At 28.7% G+C, this 18,658-nt stretch overlaps 2 protein-coding genes across 3 annotated transcripts in view; both read right to left on the reverse strand.

Moving 5' to 3' along the window:
• LOC117172469 (Bloom syndrome protein homolog) overlaps window positions 1–1,512 on the reverse strand; it is a 40,663-nt gene extending 39,151 nt beyond the window's left edge. Inside the window, exon 1 of the mRNA XM_033360432.1 lies at window positions 1,169–1,512. Coding sequence (XP_033216323.1) covers window positions 1,169–1,263 — 95 coding nt within the window. The 5' untranslated portion in view covers window positions 1,264–1,512. The remainder of the gene's footprint in view (window positions 1–1,168) is intronic.
• A 2,063-nt stretch (window positions 1,513–3,575) lies between these two features.
• Window positions 3,576–18,427, reverse strand: LOC117173253. 2 transcript variants are annotated; one of them, XM_033361723.1, is made up of 9 exons: window positions 18,094–18,427; window positions 17,766–17,971; window positions 15,481–15,654; window positions 13,579–13,702; window positions 13,300–13,480; window positions 10,105–10,306; window positions 9,664–9,817; window positions 7,580–7,719; window positions 3,576–4,132 (listed from the first exon to the last, which is right to left on the reverse strand). In XM_033361723.1, the coding sequence occupies exons 2-9, from the start codon at window positions 17,889–17,891 to the stop codon at window positions 4,010–4,012; spliced, it is 1,224 nt and encodes a 407-aa protein (XP_033217614.1). In that variant the 5' UTR covers window positions 17,892–17,971; window positions 18,094–18,427; the 3' UTR covers window positions 3,576–4,009. The 2 variants fall into 2 exon arrangements, with proteins under 2 accessions (XP_033217614.1, XP_033217613.1); XM_033361722.1 differs by having other exon boundaries at window positions 17,766–18,426.
• Window positions 18,428–18,658: the final 231 nt, after the last annotated feature.

Below are 18,658 nucleotides of genomic sequence, written 5' to 3' on the forward strand. Positions count from 1 at the left end.
CCAAGGCTCGAGCATAGTGCAGACTATAATGGAATACTTAATGTACTATTTACATTCGGACGAATCTAGGAAAAATTCAGCAGAAAAAGGATGGGATTTTTGAGTAAATTGACTTCGAATATTTTTTGAAAAACAGCCGCCAGTTTGTTAATTTCAAACTCGTTTGAACAGATCTCGAAAGAGAACAAGAAATTCTATCAGAAGCAGAAGAAAAAGAATAAATATTATATAAAATTAAATAAAGAGTCTTTTAACAAAAAATTTGACCAGTTTTTTAAATCCGCGCTTTCAATATTTAAAATTGAAACAAGCATAATCCTGTTAAAACAAATTTTTTCGGCATATCGGTAAGATACGTGTTTTCTTATCCCCCTTTAAAAATAACATTTTTGAGTGGCAAATGATGCTGTGATATAAGCATGAACTTTCTGCCCGATTAAAAAGGATTCAGACTATACTAAACTTCAAATTGTATGGATAGTAAAAATATATATTTTCATGAAATAAGATAGTAATTCATCTGCTGCCAAATTAACGCGTTACCAGATGGGTCGGGTTGAAATCTAAAACACTTACAAAAGCTCGTCTAAAAAAAATCAAAAATTTCTTGAAAAAATCTGGTTCTGTAAAAACCAGGACATTTTCATAGTTTTCAAGAGAAAACCAGGACAACAGGACAGATGGGACAAAACCAGAAACTGTCCCGGAAAAAAAGGACGTCTGGTAACCCTAACAAAATATAAATTAACTACAAATTTTCTATAAATTCCTGATGTTTGTTACCAAAATTTGCTTCGAATTTTCATATCAAAATATTTTACAGTTTGGATATTTATGTTACAACTTACTGAAGGCATGTCATAAATTCAAGATGAATAGGTTTAAATGCGAGTTAAAAACGTAATAAAACAATTCAAAGTAACATATAATTATACGAAGTTAAAAACGTTAAAATCTAATTTGATTAAACCGATAACAGTCAAAACTAAGATAAAAACTTTCACGCTATTAAAATTCGTGCATAAAAATTGAAGAATATTGAAAAGCTGGTTAATAATTCGATAAGAAACTTGGTATCACCCTGAATCCTTCTATTTTTATCTGAAAATTCGATTTCTTTGGGAGAGAAAGTACAACCTAACCTCAAAATGCCAAAACGAAAAAATACCTCGAGGGAACAACTTCTTTTGTTTTACACTTATCCAAAAAGTTCCTCAATGTTGGCTGAATATCCTTTTGACTCCTCGGAACCCTTTTCGACATCTTCACCACACTTTTCTCTAAATAAAAACATTCGCAAAGTTCTTCAGTTCTTCACACTCGTGACGAAATTTCAAACATTTTCAAGAAACAGTAGCCGAAGGAAAAAACATCAAATGAAAGGCACATTTTTATTACGTGACTGTATGGCACTAAATTTGAATATTAACAAATAGATTAATAAGGAAAATACGTGAACAATTTTATTTGCATGTTTACTAGTTGCAAGCAATCTTTGTTTCAAGTCAGGACGCGAAAACACGACTTCGAAAGTGAATAGAAAATGGAGTTTAGATAAGTTTAGCGAATCGTGTACGAGATTGAAGGGAATGTGTGGTTGTGATTGGATAAAAAAGGCACCTGAAAATTATAAAAATGTGGTTTCAAATCACGTGACCCTGTTTGGGTACTAGATTAAAAAATATAAATAAATATGTAATAATGTAACAGTAAAATTGGCTTAAATAGAATTTATTAAGAAAAACTTTTTAATTATAAATTTGTTATATATTAGTTCCTAAAAATAAAAATGAATAATAAACTAATATACCTAGCAAGCTTATTATTGTTTTAAACGGAATTTATAAAGAAAGAATTTGAAATTATATAAATTGAAAATTGTTAGATATGTGAATTATTAAAAAGTAAAAAAAATTATAAAATAATGAGAAAATTGTTTTAAATGGAATTTCTATCAAAATCATTTTAAAATTGTTAGATGTTATAGGAAAGAATTTTAAATAGTTAGATGTTAGTTATTAAAAAATAATAATAAAATAATACCTAGCAAGATAATAGTATTAGATGGAATTTATAAAGAAATAATTAAAAACGAATATTTGCAAAGAAGAAAAATGTAAAATTTGTAGATGTTAGTTCTTCAAAACATAAATAAATAAAAGCGAAATTGTTTTAAATAAAATTAATAAGGAAATCATTAAAAAATATATACATTTATTTATAATACATATTTATAAAGAAAGAATTTGATATTATAAACTTAAAATTGTTAGATGTTAGTACCTAAAAAATAAAAATAATGATAGCAAAGTTCGATTAAATGAAACTAATAAAGAAATAATTTTAAAAGATGTATTTATTTATTATATACATTTATAAATAAATATTTCAAAATATAATTATTAATTGAAGTTTAAAATTGTTAGATGCTAGTTCCTAAAAATAGAAATAGATATTAGAAAATTTGGTTTAAATCAAATTTATATAAGCATCCAGGAAACAAAAATCCATTCACTTCTGATGAATAGGTCTCGAAGGCTTTTGAATTGCGTATCTGTCACTGGAATTACAAATTGCCGTCGATTTGTTTTTTTAAGACTTTTAGTCGTTATAATTTTATAGACTAACTTATATGCATTAAAAGACTAATAACTGAAATAGCAAAAGGAATCTAGTAGACCTGCGCATGATTTCTTTTAATCTTTCGATCATTTATCAATTTGATAAATCGTATGAAATATGGCAGCTTAACCCCACAAAAGTCGGTTTCATTCAAAAAGAAGGAAACCGATTCAATATAACCTTGCTTGAAATGGTCTTTGCAGTACGTGGCAGATTCGAAGCCGCTTGAGAAAATAACCGATTCACATAGTCGCAAACCGATTCTGTTTTAACTTTCTGAATCTGCAAATGATAGATACGCAATTCACAGAGTCGTCTTTTCAATGGATTCTTTTTTCCTGGGCATTATTAAAAATGATATAAATGACAGATTTATGGATGTTACAGTTCCTAAAAAATGAAATGAAATAACAGCCAAATTAGTTTCAATATAATTGATCAAGAAAGCATTTCAAATTGGCATAGTGTGCACTTTACATGTACCGAAAAAGTCAGGCTATTCGTACCGAGTTTTCGGTACACGTATTGAAGGTATTTTAAATTATAAAATTGAAATTAAACATGGTTTCATGTTAGATCCTGAAAAGTGAAAATAATTAATAGCAAAACTGGTTTAAATGAAACAAATAAGGTAATAATTTTTAATGTTATAAATTGAAGTTTAAACTCGTTAGATGTTAGCTCCAACCTATAATATGTGAGAATTATATTCATAGAATTGATTAAATTAAGCACACACTTTTTAATAAGCAGATAAGACTTTTTATCATCAAATAAACTGTTTAAAAAATTAGTTATATTTTTAGTACCTATTTAAGGGCACGAAACACTGCATTTAAAATTTTTTAAATAATTATTTTTACCTTAATCATTAAATTTACCTAGGTAAAAAAATAAAATAAAAAAGTAATTGGGAATATGAAAATGGATGTAAAAAATATAAAACTAAGTTACTAAAAAGTATAATACTTTATTGAAAAAACGAGTGCTTATAAACATAAAAGCCTTTGAGACAAAGAAAATAAAGCAACAATTTGTTCACTTGGTCAAAAAAAAAAACTCTTCATTTTCTCATTCGCTGCATCTAGCAATCGTAAATGAGAAATAAGTCTTACAGGAATAAGTATTTTACTTTACGAATCTTGCTTACATTTTCAAAACTTACGGCTCGAAGTTGAAAACTTATATCCTTAAATAGTACGAAATTATACAAAATACGTCACCTATCACATCTTAGCAATATCACTTCTCTATGATTCATATCAATTTGTTAAATGTATTTTTAAAAAAGGACAGCAAAAAATACGATGGCCGATGAATGACACACGGTAGGAAAAATTTATGAATCTAATCTAAAGGAGTCAAATGATTCAGAAATTTTGTCCAGTCAAATTTGGGTTGAAAATCGGGGCCGTGGCAGGTCTCCGAAAACTGTGTCGCCATGAACACTTTTGGCGAGGGCTTTGATGGAAGCCCGAATGTTGTGTGGATCTCGAGGATCTATGGATTCCTAGAAACAAAAACGATTCGTTTCATTAGTTTATTTCAGAAGAAATTTGTAATAAAAACAGGGAACCGGACAAACAAAAAAATACTGAACTCTTTAAACATTTATAAGAATTTAAAATGTGGAGAATTTCAAAATGTAATGTAATTAAATTTTAACGCTTTTAATTTATAAAGCTTCAAACATTCTAGGATTTAAACAGGGTGTCAATTCATATCTTGGAAAAAAATGCACGGAGAATTTCTTGGTTTTTTCCAGGTGCCTGAAGGTTTTTCCAGGTATAATTTTTCATAGAACGGAGCCATTCTAATTGTACTATAAGATATTCTTAAATGTATTAGAAATATCGATTAATTAAATAATTCTAAAAACATAAGTAATCGCTTTTTTAATTTTTCTCTAAAGTTCATGAATGTGAACAATAATTTGAACTTTATATTAAATTCAATTTTAACCGCTTCAAATATCTAACTTTTCAAGCAAAATATTGCATTTTCAACAAAGAAGATTAATTTTATACCAAAAAAGAAAAATATTCAACAAGATACATGAACTCTTAACCAAATAGTAACATTTAAAAAAAAAAAGATCAGTTTTCCAGGGTGCCCACTCAAATCTTGAACACAAATTCTTGACAATTCTAGGGTTTTTTTTCAGGTACCTTAAGTTTTTTTTAGGTATATTTTCTTCTTCATCTTCTATGTATTCAATTAATACGTTTAATTTAGAAAGCATTGGAAAATTATACTACAAGTTATTTCTAAATATATTAGCAGCATCAATTTATCAAATACATACATGATGAATAATAATATAAATAACACAGACACACAAAAAAAAAACAAAGTGTGCGGATCTGGTAACAAGACACACGTATTTCTATGGAGTTTGGGGCGCTAAATTCAAATTCGGTATCAAAAATCATCTATCACGTCATGATTGAGCCATAATATCAAAAAATGACGAAAAATCATGCACTGAGGCAAATAAATTTCAAAATAATGCCAGTGATGCAAATTTTCACTTCAAAAATATGTCGACAACTATGAAGGATCAACCCTTGCCTGATATCAACTTATTTAACATAACTTCACCCAACAGAACCTGAGCTCACCTAACCTGAATTAACAGAAATTTATTGAACTATACGTAAAGCTCTGGAAGCATATTTTTCCAGTAGCAAATGTGTGCTACATTGAATGGGTCAACTCGAGGAAAGAGGTCAAACCTATCCTAACCTAAAAAAACCTGACCTAACGTAACCTAACATAACTTCACGTAACACAATTAAACGCATTGTGTTGCCCCGTTGTGTTTGCGGTGCTGTTTCATTCAGCTTCGGCTTAACCTACATAGAGGTTTAACCTATCCTAATCTAACAAAACCTAGCCGAATGAAATTCAACCACACGTGTAGCTATGTAAGCGTACGGTTCTCAGTCTTAAATGTGTGCTATATTCAATAGGTTAACTCGATCTTAACCTACAAATGAATCTAACTTAACAGAACCTAACGAAATTTTGCTTAACGCAACACAACTTAATTTAAGTGTTCCCGTTGTAACACAACAAAATTCATTTCATTGTACTACAGGTGGTTAAAAATTTAGACGCACATTACTCATTTGAAGAAACTTAGAACTATAAGTAGAATCTACTTGTATTAGAAACCATCTGTAGTACAATGAAATGAATTTTATTGTGTTACAACGGGAACACTTAAGTTAAGTTGTGTTGCGTTAAGCAAAATTTCGTTAGATTCTGTTAAGTTAGATTCATTTGTAGGTTAAGATCGACTTAACCTATTAAATATAGTACACATTTAAGACTGAGTATCGTACGCTTACATAGCTACACGTGTGGTTGAATTTCATTCGGCTAGGTTTCGTTAGGTTAGGATAGGTTAAACCTCTATGTAGGTTAAGCCGAAGCTGAATGAAACGGCACCGCAAACACAACGGGACAGCACAATGAGTTTAATTGTGTTACGTGAAGTTAAGTTAGGTCAGGTTTTTTTTAGGTTAGGATAGGTTTGACCTCTTTGCAGGTTAAGCCCAAGCTGGTTCAAACGGTACCGCAAACACAACGGGACAACACAATCAGTTTAATTGTGTTTCGTGAGGTTAGGTTAGGCTAGGTTAGATTTATTTCTAGGTTAGGCTCGAGTTGACCCATTCGATGTAGCACACATTTGCTACTGGGAAAATATGCTTCCAGAGCTTTACGTGTAGTTCAATAAATTTCTCTTAATTCAGGTTAGGCGAGGTCGGGTTCTGTTGGGTAAAGTTATGTTAAATAAGTTGATATCAGGCATGGGTTGATCCTTCACAGTTGTCGACATGTTTTTGAAGTGAGAATTTGCATCACTGGCATTATTTAAAAATTTATTTGCCTCAGTGCATGATTTTTCGTCATTTTTTTAAGGTTATGGCTCAACCATGACGTGATTGGTGATTTTTGATACCGAATTTGAATTCAGCGTCCCAAAATCCATAGGAATACGTGTGTCTTGTTACCAGATCCGCACACTTTTCTTTGTGTGGCTGTGTAATTTTTATTAAACAAAATTAATAAAGCCTAGAGTTTTCCTCTTAATTCCATAGATTTGAATAATAATTCAAACAAATTTTTATTTTATTTTCTTATACTTTACGATATATATTTAGATAAAATTAATATATTAAATTCAATTTAAATCGTTTCGAAATCCTAACGTTTCAAGTAAAAGTTTTACATTTTCAACAATATAAATTAATTTTTAACAAAATAAGTGAATTTTCAAACGAGAAGATTAATTTTCTACCAAAAACAACGAATTTTCAACTAAAAACGATCAACTTTTAAACAAACATAGAATAGTTGCATTTTCAGTTGAGAACATTAATATCAAGCCAAAAAACGACCTTTCAATATTTTACAAATGAAGAGTTATTGTTATGCAATATTATATTGTACGGCACACACACACCCTGTTACAATATCAAATAAAATTAGATTAAATTTTTAACATTTAACAAATTTCTTGATTTAAATTTCACACTTTCAGAAATCAATAGCTTTTTAATTTGAATCGAAAACTTGAATGCTTTAAAAAATAGGCCGTCTAAAACTCCAACTTAGTTTAATCAAAAGTTGCATTAAATTTGAGAATGCAATATTGATTTGTTTTTTAACTTGGGAAGATTTGAAAATTGGATTCTTGCAAATTTAAAAATCGTAAAATATGGACTGAGTTTGCATTATTTCCAAACTTTATCAGTTAAGACCCCCTTAATCTTAAAAAAATCTATAAAAAATACTTCTTTGTAAAAGCGATTTCAGTCGATTCTCAAACTATTAACATTGTCATTGTTATTTGAACCATTATTTGAATTTAATTATTAAGATTTAAGTTTAAAACGCTTCTTTGAATGTATTTTACAACCTAAATTCTTACAATATTTGAACTTACTTTATCGTCGTCATCATCGTGAGCTGTTCGCCTACCAAAGGGTCTGAAATCAGGTACACTGACTGGCAGAGACTTTGCTAACATTGGGTAGCACCTTTTCTGACTTCTAGGTACATGTGTGCCTTCGTTTTTAACTGATTCTGTTTAAAAATTTTAAATTCGAGAATAAATTAGCAATATTTAATTCCATTATCCAGGTTTTCCAGGTCTACTTATTTTTAAATCTAATCAATTCTATTCAATTTTAACACATTCTACTGGTTACAGATTAATTTACCAACAATTTCTTGCACAATTATTAATCAATACAAATGCAAAGGACTGTTCAATAAATATTAAATTATAAATAATTATTTTCATTAATATTACACCATTTTCATGGATTACAGTGCAGAAGGAACTCAAAAAAGGGAAAATAGGTTAATTGTTTTACGAAAAAGGTCAAATATAGTTAAAGATTTAACATTCAATTTTACATGACGTACAAAATAAGAAAAAATATTTTCATTAAAAATGTTATTTTTAAATAATGTTAAATGTTTTTTTAATTATTTCTGCCAATAAAGAATTTATTTGGGAATACAATATTTGAGACAGGTCAACACTCTTATACAGATTTTAAATTCATGTGGCTCAATTTTGAACATTTGACTTAAAATTTTTCAAGTTATAATATTTAACTTTGCAGTTGATCAATTCGAAATATTTAATTTTTTAATTATTTAACTTTGCGCATTTCAATTAAAAGGTTTACACCTTCCAAATTTTTTGTTTAAATTATTATATATTTCTTAACTGTTTCAATTTAGATTGAATAACAGGTTCTCTTCTGTTTTTACATTTTCAATCACGTTTTAAATAGTTTCAGCCTTACGTTTTTGTTTAAGAGCAGATTAAGAGTGTTTATTTTTAAATGACTACAGATTTAATCACTTACAACTATTTATTATATACTTTATATATTTTTATATTGTATCCTATTAATTTATAAATCATTTATTGAAGTGTTTTAATAATATACAGATGCATTTTATTTTTCTCAAAAACACCTAGAGTTATATGTCTTCCTCTACATCATAGCAGTAACTAAAAATCTAATTTTAACTATAAAAATCGATTATTAACATTTTGAATTTATATTGAAAAAAGATAAATTAATTATAATAGATAATTCTGTAAGTTAAATATAAGATTTAATTAGGCGCGGTTGAAAATTCGTCTTAAATAGAATAAATTTCTAGGTGTAAAACCAAAAATGGTTCTTATAGTTCTTACTTACATTTAATAATTTCAGAGAAATTTCTGCACATTTAAAAAACTGAATTTTCAAGTATATTTTATATCTAAATATACATTCAAAAGGAAAAAGCAGAAGTTTTTTGAGGATAGGACAAAAATGCAAATGCAGGAGAACAGGAGAAAGACTGTAATCCCTGAAATTGGAAAAATTCAAAATTACAATCATTATTTTTTTTTGTAGAAAAATCAATTTGTATCAATCCGAAAATTTAAAATTCGCCATTAAGTAATAAAATAATTATTAAGACTTTGAAATATGTGCAACTAAAATTATTCTACCCATTTTTTTATAAGTTCCATTACTTTTCCAGGATTAACAGAATTAAAAAAAAAATCTATAACTTTTGCAGATCTTCCGGTCATTGATAAAACAAACAAACTCTGCAATTGAAAAAAATTTTAAAAGCATTAGTGCGTGTAGATCTTTGCCGCGCAGAATTTATTTGTATAGAATTATGAACATTAAGATAATAAAATTTATTCATGTGGAGTAAATTTGATGCAAAACAGATTTTCTATTCATTTTTGTAGAGTTTACAAATTATTATGTAATCAATTATTTTGTGGAGAATTTTTCCATTTTTTACAGTTTAATTCAACTTAAAAAAATGTAAATAATAACTTTGTGTAGAGTTTCGTGATGTAGGCTTCAACTGCGATGAGTTAAAACCATTCAATTTGTTTTAAAAACTTGCGTGGAGCCCCACGTAAGAGAATTGGCTGAATTGAGTTTATTTGGGCAGAATCACTATCGCCCCATAACCGAATTTAAAAAATTAACTTACCGTCGGTATCAGATTCCAAATCTGAAGAAAGCTGACAATCATCTGAATAGACATTGTCATCCATACCTTCGAGGGGGAAAAGAGCCTCGGCATCGTAACTGCTTGGCTCCCTCCGACGAGTTCTCACATAGTCTGTTTTATCAATATTACCATTCTACAAAGAAATATGAAAACGTTTTTTAAATTATGATAAGAGGAGTTGGCCTTTAAATGATTGGAAAGATTTCAAAAGTTTTCACGACAACGTGTACAACAGTTTTTAACAGTGATCAACTTCTCGATGATATGAAAAAAGTTTATGTTACATTTTAATACTAATTTAAGATTTTAATACAAAGTTTTTTCAATGAACAACTAAAGTCCCAATATTTTTAAATTAAAAATATTTAATCCATAGATGTAGAATTTTGACCTAATTTTTATTCACAAGGAAAGTCTTACTATATTGGTATTGATGGACGGTTCTGTTTGTTGGTTCATAAAAATTGATTCTTTAACACTGGACTCGCTGGTATTGGCTTCAGTCGGTTGCCTTATTGAAACTGAATTTGTTACTGAGCTCGATTCGCTTGTCTTTAAACTCTTCGTTCGCCTTCTGGGCTTTACAGCGGGTTTAAGTTTTTCCTCCTTTTTGCAAACCATCCTGCGAAATTCAATTGTTCTGATTATCTTATTTTTAATTAAAAAGATATTTCAAAGTTAAACCTACATAATTTTGCAAAGGAGCAAATTTATGATTGTAATTTTATATAACTTCCTTCAGGAAGTCTCTACGTTTTTAAATATCTAAGTCACGAAACTAAAGCCTACCTTTTGAAAACATACTCATCACGTATCTCGCGCTTCGCACTCGATTTCGTCGAGAATGCGAACTTTTCTACATTATGTTCAACTCTATTATATCAAATGTTATATTTATTTCTGTACCTCGATCTAGGGCTGCTTATTCAGATATTTCAAAATAAACTACAAATTTTATTTCCAATGTTTAGTTTAATACTTGTTTCTTATTTTGAATTAAATTGTATTAGCCACCCTTAAAAATGTATATCATTTCAATAAATTTATATCATTACCATTCATAATATGCATTCGTATTGAAACAAAAATATTTTCATTTTCTTATTTTTATCATTAAAAAAATGCGCATCCTATTAACGAAAAAAATTATTGTTAAACATTTTATTGAAACTTGTTGTCGTTTTTCCAAAAAGGTTATATTTTTAATATATTTTTGTAATCAGAGCTTATGACAAACTTGTAGATATTTGTTGAATAAACAACGTTTATCTTTTAATTTTTTTTTTAAATCTTATTCTTTACCATTGAAAGAAAATCTACTGGTCCTATCTAAAAAATAATTAATAACAAATTTACAGATCTTTTTGGGGTGTCGTTTTTCAACAAATTAAATTTTTTTATTTTGAATGTTATTTTATATGATTAAAATAAAAACTAAGTGTCCTATCAAAAACTATTCAAGAAAAATTTGAATGAGTTTTTGCTTTGTTTTTTGGAAGAGCAACTTTTGTCCATTTATTTAATAGCTTGTTTCGTTTGCCCAAAAACTCAATTTTCTGTTTTTAAGGTTTTTTACGAATAAAATACAAACTACGCATCATATCAAAAACAATTATTAAAAATTTGTCACTCTTTTTTGGCTAAACAAGTTTTATCTCATTATTTTTTTCGTAGCTTGTGTTGTTAGTCTAAACATTTTATTGTTTTATTTTTTATGTTTTTTACGACAAAAAAACAAAAACTACGCGTCCTATCGAAAAGTGATTAATGACAAATTTATAGATCTTTTTAGGACGCGCAATTTTAATTGCCTGATAATTTTCTTTTGTATATAAAAAAGTCATCAGGATCCATTTTTTAAGGTTCTGAGTACTATGAATAACCATACATAGAATTTTTAAATCTTGAAAAAATATGGTGATCTGATCAATTTTTCGATAGTTATCATTATAGTTATTCTTTCTTGATTGTAAGGGTAATTACAACCTTAAATGGAAATTTGTATTTGACAGTCTCAAATTGTAATTTGATAATCACAGACATCACAGCGGTTCAGTTCAATTTTAGGTAAAAAAAGGAATCTCTGACGAGAAAAGGGAAATAAAAGAAAATTTCAATTATTATTAAAAAACTAACAATAGCGTCTTTTGTTATGAACAATCTTTGTTGGGTAAGCTGGGAAGAAATGATGTTAAAAATACAAAAATAACAATTAGGAAACCTCCTACCTCCTCCCAGATGTTCAAAACCATTTATAATGCCAGCTAGAAAATATTATACTGCAAAAAACAGAAACTAAATCAAAATATTATTCGCAAAAATAACAAAATTATGAAGATAAGAATATTATTCAAATATCTACTTGAAATCGGTATCATCAGAAAGAATTTTTTTGAATAAGTAATTTATAAAGTCCTAAATTTCTGTTGATTCTTGAAGATCAAATGGAAATCTTGTGAAAAAATGGTAAAAAGTGTCAAAATGATTGATTTTAGGTATTTTAGGGGATTTTAGACATGTAAGGGGAAAAAAGGGGAAAAAAGGGGATATTTTCGAGTTAATTTATAAGATTCAATTTTGAAAATTGGCGTCCAAAATTTGAAAAAGCGAGCGCCTTCTATATTTTTCTAACAAAAACTTCAGAATCATTTGAGAAATTCAATACACTGTCAGTAAGAGCATACATTTTGAACAATTATAGAAAAATAGTCATGCAATTTGTTAAAAATGAAATAGAGGGGTTAAATATTTTGGAAATCAGGTATAAAATACACATCTGACATAAGATCGCGTGAAATCCTTTAGAATATTTAAATTTATCCTCAAAGCTTTAATAATCCGCTAAAATTCTTCAAGTACCCCTGAAATTTGTCTAATGAAATCTTTCAATATTTCTGAAAAACAGAGCAACATTTTTAAATCCCTTAAAATCCGTTGAACTCCAATGGAATTAAAACCTAGAAACCCATTGCAATCTTATAATTTCTTTTGAAATGATATGAATTCCTTAAATCTAGTAACAGCTCTGGAAATCTTTGTAATCTCCGAAACCCGTGAAATTTTTTTTTTATATCTTAAAGTTCTTTAGAAATCCGTTGAAATCCATATTGAAATGTTTTAATATCATTCATATCCTGGGTACTTTTTAAAAATCCTTTGCAATTTTTTGAAGTCCTGCGATATTTTTTCAAAACCCCATAACCATTTTGAATACGCGTTAATTTCACTAGAGTCCAATAATTCTAAACTTTCTTGAAATCCTCGAAATATTTTAAATCTCACGAAATTATTTGAAATTCCATTTCATTTTGCCCTTCAAATTCTCTAGAAATTCCCTAATATCCCTTGAAATCTTTGAAATTCTCTAATACCCTTTCTTTTAAACACCTTGATTTTTTTTTTGAAATTAGAAAAGTAGTTGCATTAGGGAGAAATTTGGAAAAATAGTAACATTACTACCATTTTTTCAGAATAGTCGCAAAATGGTTGCATCATTTAATAAAAGTGTCAATAGTGGCGTGAGTCCGAGGCCTACGCAACTAAATTCTGGAAACGCACAAAGTTCGAAAGAGACTGTGATTTTGAAAATGTAAAATCGAATTTTCCAATATTTACCTACTCAACAGCCTGTGATCCATATAAGCCTGCTCCTGAAAGCGTTCCAAGAGCTGGCGCTGTTCCATGGTAAAAGCCTGAATCTTTTCATCAATAAATTGCGTTTGCCTGTCGATTGCTTCCTGAAGTTGTTGCTGAAGCGAGAGCAGATTGGATTGAAGATTATTTGGGATCTGTGATACTGCAATGAAAATTTACTCAGTACACTGAGCCTCAATTGATTGATTTATTTTTAGACTTTAGAGCGTCTAAAGTAAAAGATAAAAGCGCAAATCTCACAAGGAATCATAACTGGCGGCAAGAACGAATCCATGTCGTTTAGCTTCTTCCGGTCAATTACTATCCTAAAGACCGAACTGTAGTTGGGCGAAGTTTTTATTGCCTCCATCTCTTCGGTTGACCTCTGAAAAAAATATTACCAGTTCACAGACGTGAGATTTCATTTGGCAAATAAAATAATGTGTAATTCCTCTGACTTGGCATTTTTTCAAACTTTCTGACTTATTCCAAGTTTTTTCTGATCTGCGGTCACCCTAGATTTGGATCTAGAGGGTGTATCCTGGTCATTCAAAAATTTTAATTCAATTTTAAACCCAAAGAATCAAAATTGTGGAGTTTCAAATCATTACCATAAGACTTAACAAATGTAATAATTTTAAATTTAGAGTTCAAAATGAGACAATATTCGAGCGAGAAATTGTTAATATTGTAAATTTAAAAAATTAAAGCCATAGTAAAGTTGATCAAATTCTATTTTGAGGCATTCATAAAACAATATTTTAGGATGAACCATTCAAAATTACAATTTTCGAAATTTTAAACGATTAAAACTGAAAAATTTAGAATTTAAGTAATTTTGAACTTTTGAATTTGAATTAAATTAAAAATAGTCATATCATTTGTAATGAAAGGCTTAATAACCCTAAAGATTATCAAATTTCAAGAATTTTTAACTGTCTATTATTAAATATTACCTAAAATTATTCTTTTATATTGTTCTTTTGAATTAAAATTGCTCCATCTTTAATAATTTAATTAAAACAACATTTAAAATGGTTTAGTATTTTCAAACATTAAAAAAATACCATTTTTAATCCTGTTGAATTCATATTTAAAACTGCTAATTACCACATTTTGAACGTTATCAACTTAAAATTGTTCGACTTTGAATACTTTAAAATCGAAGGCGTTCAATTTTGAAATTTTCTAATTTCGAATTTTTTAAATTGAATGTATTCTACTTGGACGTTTCCGATTTACAACTGCTGAATTATAAGGCTTTCAATTAAAATTAAACTGAAGAATATTGAAGGATTCTGTCTAAAATTGTTTAGTTGTAATCGCTATTAATTTGAATGATTCAATCTAAAGTTAAATTACTTACAAATTATGCTACTTAGACGTTCCCAATTCAAAGTATTTGAACTATAAGACGTATAATTCAAAATAAAATTGAAGAATCTTCTAAAATATTCAGTTTAAAATTTTTTTCTAAATATTATTTCAAAAATATACAATTTTGTAATATTGACTTTTGAAAGCTGTCAACTTTAAACTGTTCGATTTTGAATTAAAAAATTTAAAATTATTCAATTTCGTACGTTTTCTCAATCGTTTTTTTTTTAGTTTTTCATTCAAAATTGCTTAAATTCAAATGCTTTTAATATTTTAAATGATCCGTTTTTAAATGTTCAATTATGGCTTGCAATTTGTAATAAAATAAAAGAATCTTCAAGGTATCGGTTTGAATTAAATCGCTTGAATTTTAAAATGGTTTGATTTATGATATATGAAATTGAATCTATTCTATATATACCAGGGTGGCCGCAAAATTAATGCTTGATAAAATCCTGACTTTCCTTTCATTTTTCCCTAATGTATGTATATTTTCAATTATGCATCTTTTATTTTTAACGTTTTTGTAGACGTATGTAAGCTTCTCGTATCAGAGAAGATTAGATTGTGAAGATTTAGATCAGAAAAGAAAGGTGAGGAAATAAACAATCTCAAATTTTAAAATAATTCTTGTGTCGAGCGCTTTTCGCTTGTTATTAATTTTGTTCAGATTGGACAGTGATGTAAATTACGAATGAAAAGATAAAAGCGTGGAAAATACAGTTATGCAAGTTGAATGAGAGCTATCAAGCTTTTACTTTCACTGAAAAAATTTGTTTTACTTACAACCATGTTTGGGTTGATCAACACCATTGTGATTCCATCTTCTGCATTCACAGCGTGTGTGAACATCTGGCAATTGCAGCAGTAATGAGTCAACCAGGATCCTATATTTTTGCATTGAAGCAGAGCCGGTTGTTCTTTTATAATTACTTCCAATTCTGGAACTGTCGCCACGCTCTGTACACAAATTATGTTTATAAATGTTGAATTTACTTCCACATAACGATTTTCGATTTCAAACGTTCACAAAAGTGAAGATTATCATGAATTTTCCAATTTTTGAAATTTTAAGATTTAACTAAAATATAATATTAAAAGACAGATTTAATATCCATTGTAAAAGTGTCTGCTCGTTTAAGTTTTTCTACATGAATAGCGAAAGTTAGGTTGCCACTACGTCGCCCGGCTAGTTCTCCCACTTTTTTATCTCATTGAGTTTGAGTACACCGCGAAATTTGCCCACCCATACCAACTTTTCACCTGCAAAATTCTTTTTCGATCAGACAATATCTTTCGTTCCTTTTTTTGTTTAAACATTCCAATTTGGCATTCCGATGTCAAACCCAACTTATGTTCTTGATTTGCGATTCTTTTTCAGATTTTTCTCGAAACGGGGTTGTATCAATAAAAAACATTAATGGAACAAAAACAATGTATTTTATAGACACCTACAAACCATTTTTGAATAAAAAAATAATTTGGAGCAAATCAATAAGAAGTTATTTTTCGGGAAATATTAGCAGAATTCCTCAGAACATTTTTTTCGAACTTCAACATCGCAAAAATTTAACAATTCCGGAAATAAAAAATTAAAATGGTAATTTTTTAACTGTCCATAGTGCACAGTGATTATATATTTAAAAAATTGGAACCCCCGCAAAATCAATATCATAATTGATCAACATTTTGAATGCACTCTTAATTTAAAAATTAGAAAAATACGTTAAAATTTGTTATTGCTGAGAAAATTTTAAATACGTACAATTGAAAAAAGTGCAAATTTCGGATAATGGAATATATATTTTTATTCTTGAAATTTAAAATTCCTGAAAATAGTAAATTCCAGAAATTAGCAAATAAAAAGACTTTGGGAAAAATGAAAATCCGGCATTAAAAATTTTTGATAATCTTATTTTCTTTCGGGAACTTTCATTTTTCCTGATAATCTCTTTCGGCCATGATATTTTCAGTATTTTTTCACATTCGGGTTTTTGAAAATTAGGCAGAATTATGTCACAAAAAACAATTAAAATGAAACCTGCAGTTTGAAAGTTTCCCAATTATTAATCCTTCAAATTTGAAACATAGCTTTGTAACTTGAAAATATAAAAAATAGCAACGCTTCAAGATTTGAGGGACGTATTACAAAACCTTGAAAATATGAAAATGTTGAAATGAAACAAGAGAACAGTGTTTATGTCAGCACACAAACCCACCTATCGTTCATAATTTTCGAAATTAAAAAAAAAATTAATATTTTCGAGGTTATATAATTTTGTTCAACTCTTGAAGCTTTACCATTCTTATATAATCTTCAGCATAAAATGTAATTTTTACTGATTTAAATTTGAAGGATTTTGAGTGGAAAAGCTTTCCATCTTTAGAGTACTTTTTTCCGATTTCAAGCATTTTTAATGCTGAGGGTTCGAGGCACTTTTAAGTGAAGCGAAAATTCAAAGATTAAATTAATTAATTAAATCTTAGAATACCTTCACTTAAACATTTTAAACATGCGCAAATTTGAAACTGCCTTAAAATCTGAAATTGCTGAAAAAAATACGAAGATATACTTTAGAAAATGTTTAATGACAGAAATTTGAATATCTATATGAATCTGAAATTTTAAATGCTAAAATCTTTAGTATATACTGAAAGTAATTTTTTTGCAAACTGAAAAGATAAATAAATAAAAATTACCCTAACGTTTCACAACTTTCCAATTTTAAATCCTTTAAATTTGAACCTATCAATATTTACTTTGTAGCCTAAAAATATAAAAAATGGTAAAGCTTCCATCATTAAAAAAGAAAATTATAAAACGTTGAAAATACCAAAATTTAGAATTCTAGTCTCAACAAAAGTTTTCTATCAAAAACTAAAATAATTCAAAAAATTCAAAATCAAAACAAAGGAACTCTATAAATTTGTTCGATTGCTCAAAAATTCCAATTAAATGAAACAAAACAAAATAAAAGCGAGTATACCGGCACTTGAGTTTAACCCTCCATTCGTTCTTAAATTTCGAAAAATGATTAAAAAAAAATAGTACGTGCTATAAAAAATCTCACCTCTTGAAAAAAGGCGTCGTGTTTTTCGGCAGGTGTTAATCCAGTGACGTCTTCGACATTGACCCTCTCGAGCTTTTTGCTTCTCGATTTGATGGTCACATTTAGACACTTGCAAGCGAAATTCATCTTGTCAATCAAACTAACGTGTTTAAGCTAAGCCAACTCTGCTCTTCTTGTAAAAAAATCCAAACTCTTTTTACTTTTCTCTGGCGAAAAAATAAAGCAGATCACTAAGTTGACATCATATTGTGTATTAGCGTGTAAAAAACACAAAACCTCGAAAAAAACTCTGATCTGTTTCACCGAACTTAATAATGATTTTATTCACCCAACGTGGAAATTATATCCCCTAGAAAAGGCGGCTTCGGCAATAACAGCGGCTTATCAAATCAACCTTCGCCGACTCGAAGGTGGAATCCGATTCAGAGATCGGATTAAAAAAAGGTACGAAAACAATAGATCTATTCTATAGATTCGAGAAAAACAAGTCTGAAAAAATACCGCTCGGCTTTGGATTTTCTCTTAGCTTTAATATTTCAAGGGAGAGCTCTTGGATTTTCGTGTTTAGACACGCAGCATCAACACTTCCAAAATACCCGACAATTATTCTTATACTAAAAATAAACGCACGATTAGTGGAAAGAGAATTGTGGTGTATTGTGTGTGTGACGAACACACGCACCACGCCACAAGCGAGAAAAGAGGATCGCGCAAGTGACGAAGAGCCAAAGCCAATCAGCTGATGGCAATAACATTCGCGTCGTCTGCAAGCCAATTGATGAAGAGTTCTTTGTTAACGAGCTCCGCGTTCCAAATTCAAATTGGGATTTCTTATATCCAAAGTTTCACCCATAAATAAGTATCATTTATTCATTTTTACTCCTCTTCATCAA

The sequence above is a fragment of the Belonocnema kinseyi genome, chromosome 5, assembly GCF_010883055.1.
Source record: "Belonocnema kinseyi isolate 2016_QV_RU_SX_M_011 chromosome 5, B_treatae_v1, whole genome shotgun sequence".
NCBI lineage: Eukaryota > Metazoa > Arthropoda > Insecta > Hymenoptera > Cynipidae > Belonocnema > Belonocnema kinseyi.

What these genes read in the sequence shown, in the direction of transcription:
- LOC117173253 (XM_033361723.1), bottom strand. Translation starts at nt 17,891, where the DNA reads ATGAATTTCGCTTGCAAGTGTCTAAATGTGACCATCAAATCGAGAAGC. An exon ending in GCCGCCAGTTATGATTCCTT is followed by an intron (nt 13,481 to 13,578) that starts GTGAGATTTGCG and finishes TTTTCATTGCAG; the next exon opens with TATCACAGATCCCAAATAAT. An exon ending in TTTGGAATCTGATACCGACG is followed by an intron (nt 7,720 to 9,663) that starts GTAAGTTAATTT and finishes ATTTTTAAACAG; the next exon opens with AATCAGTTAAAAACGAAGGC.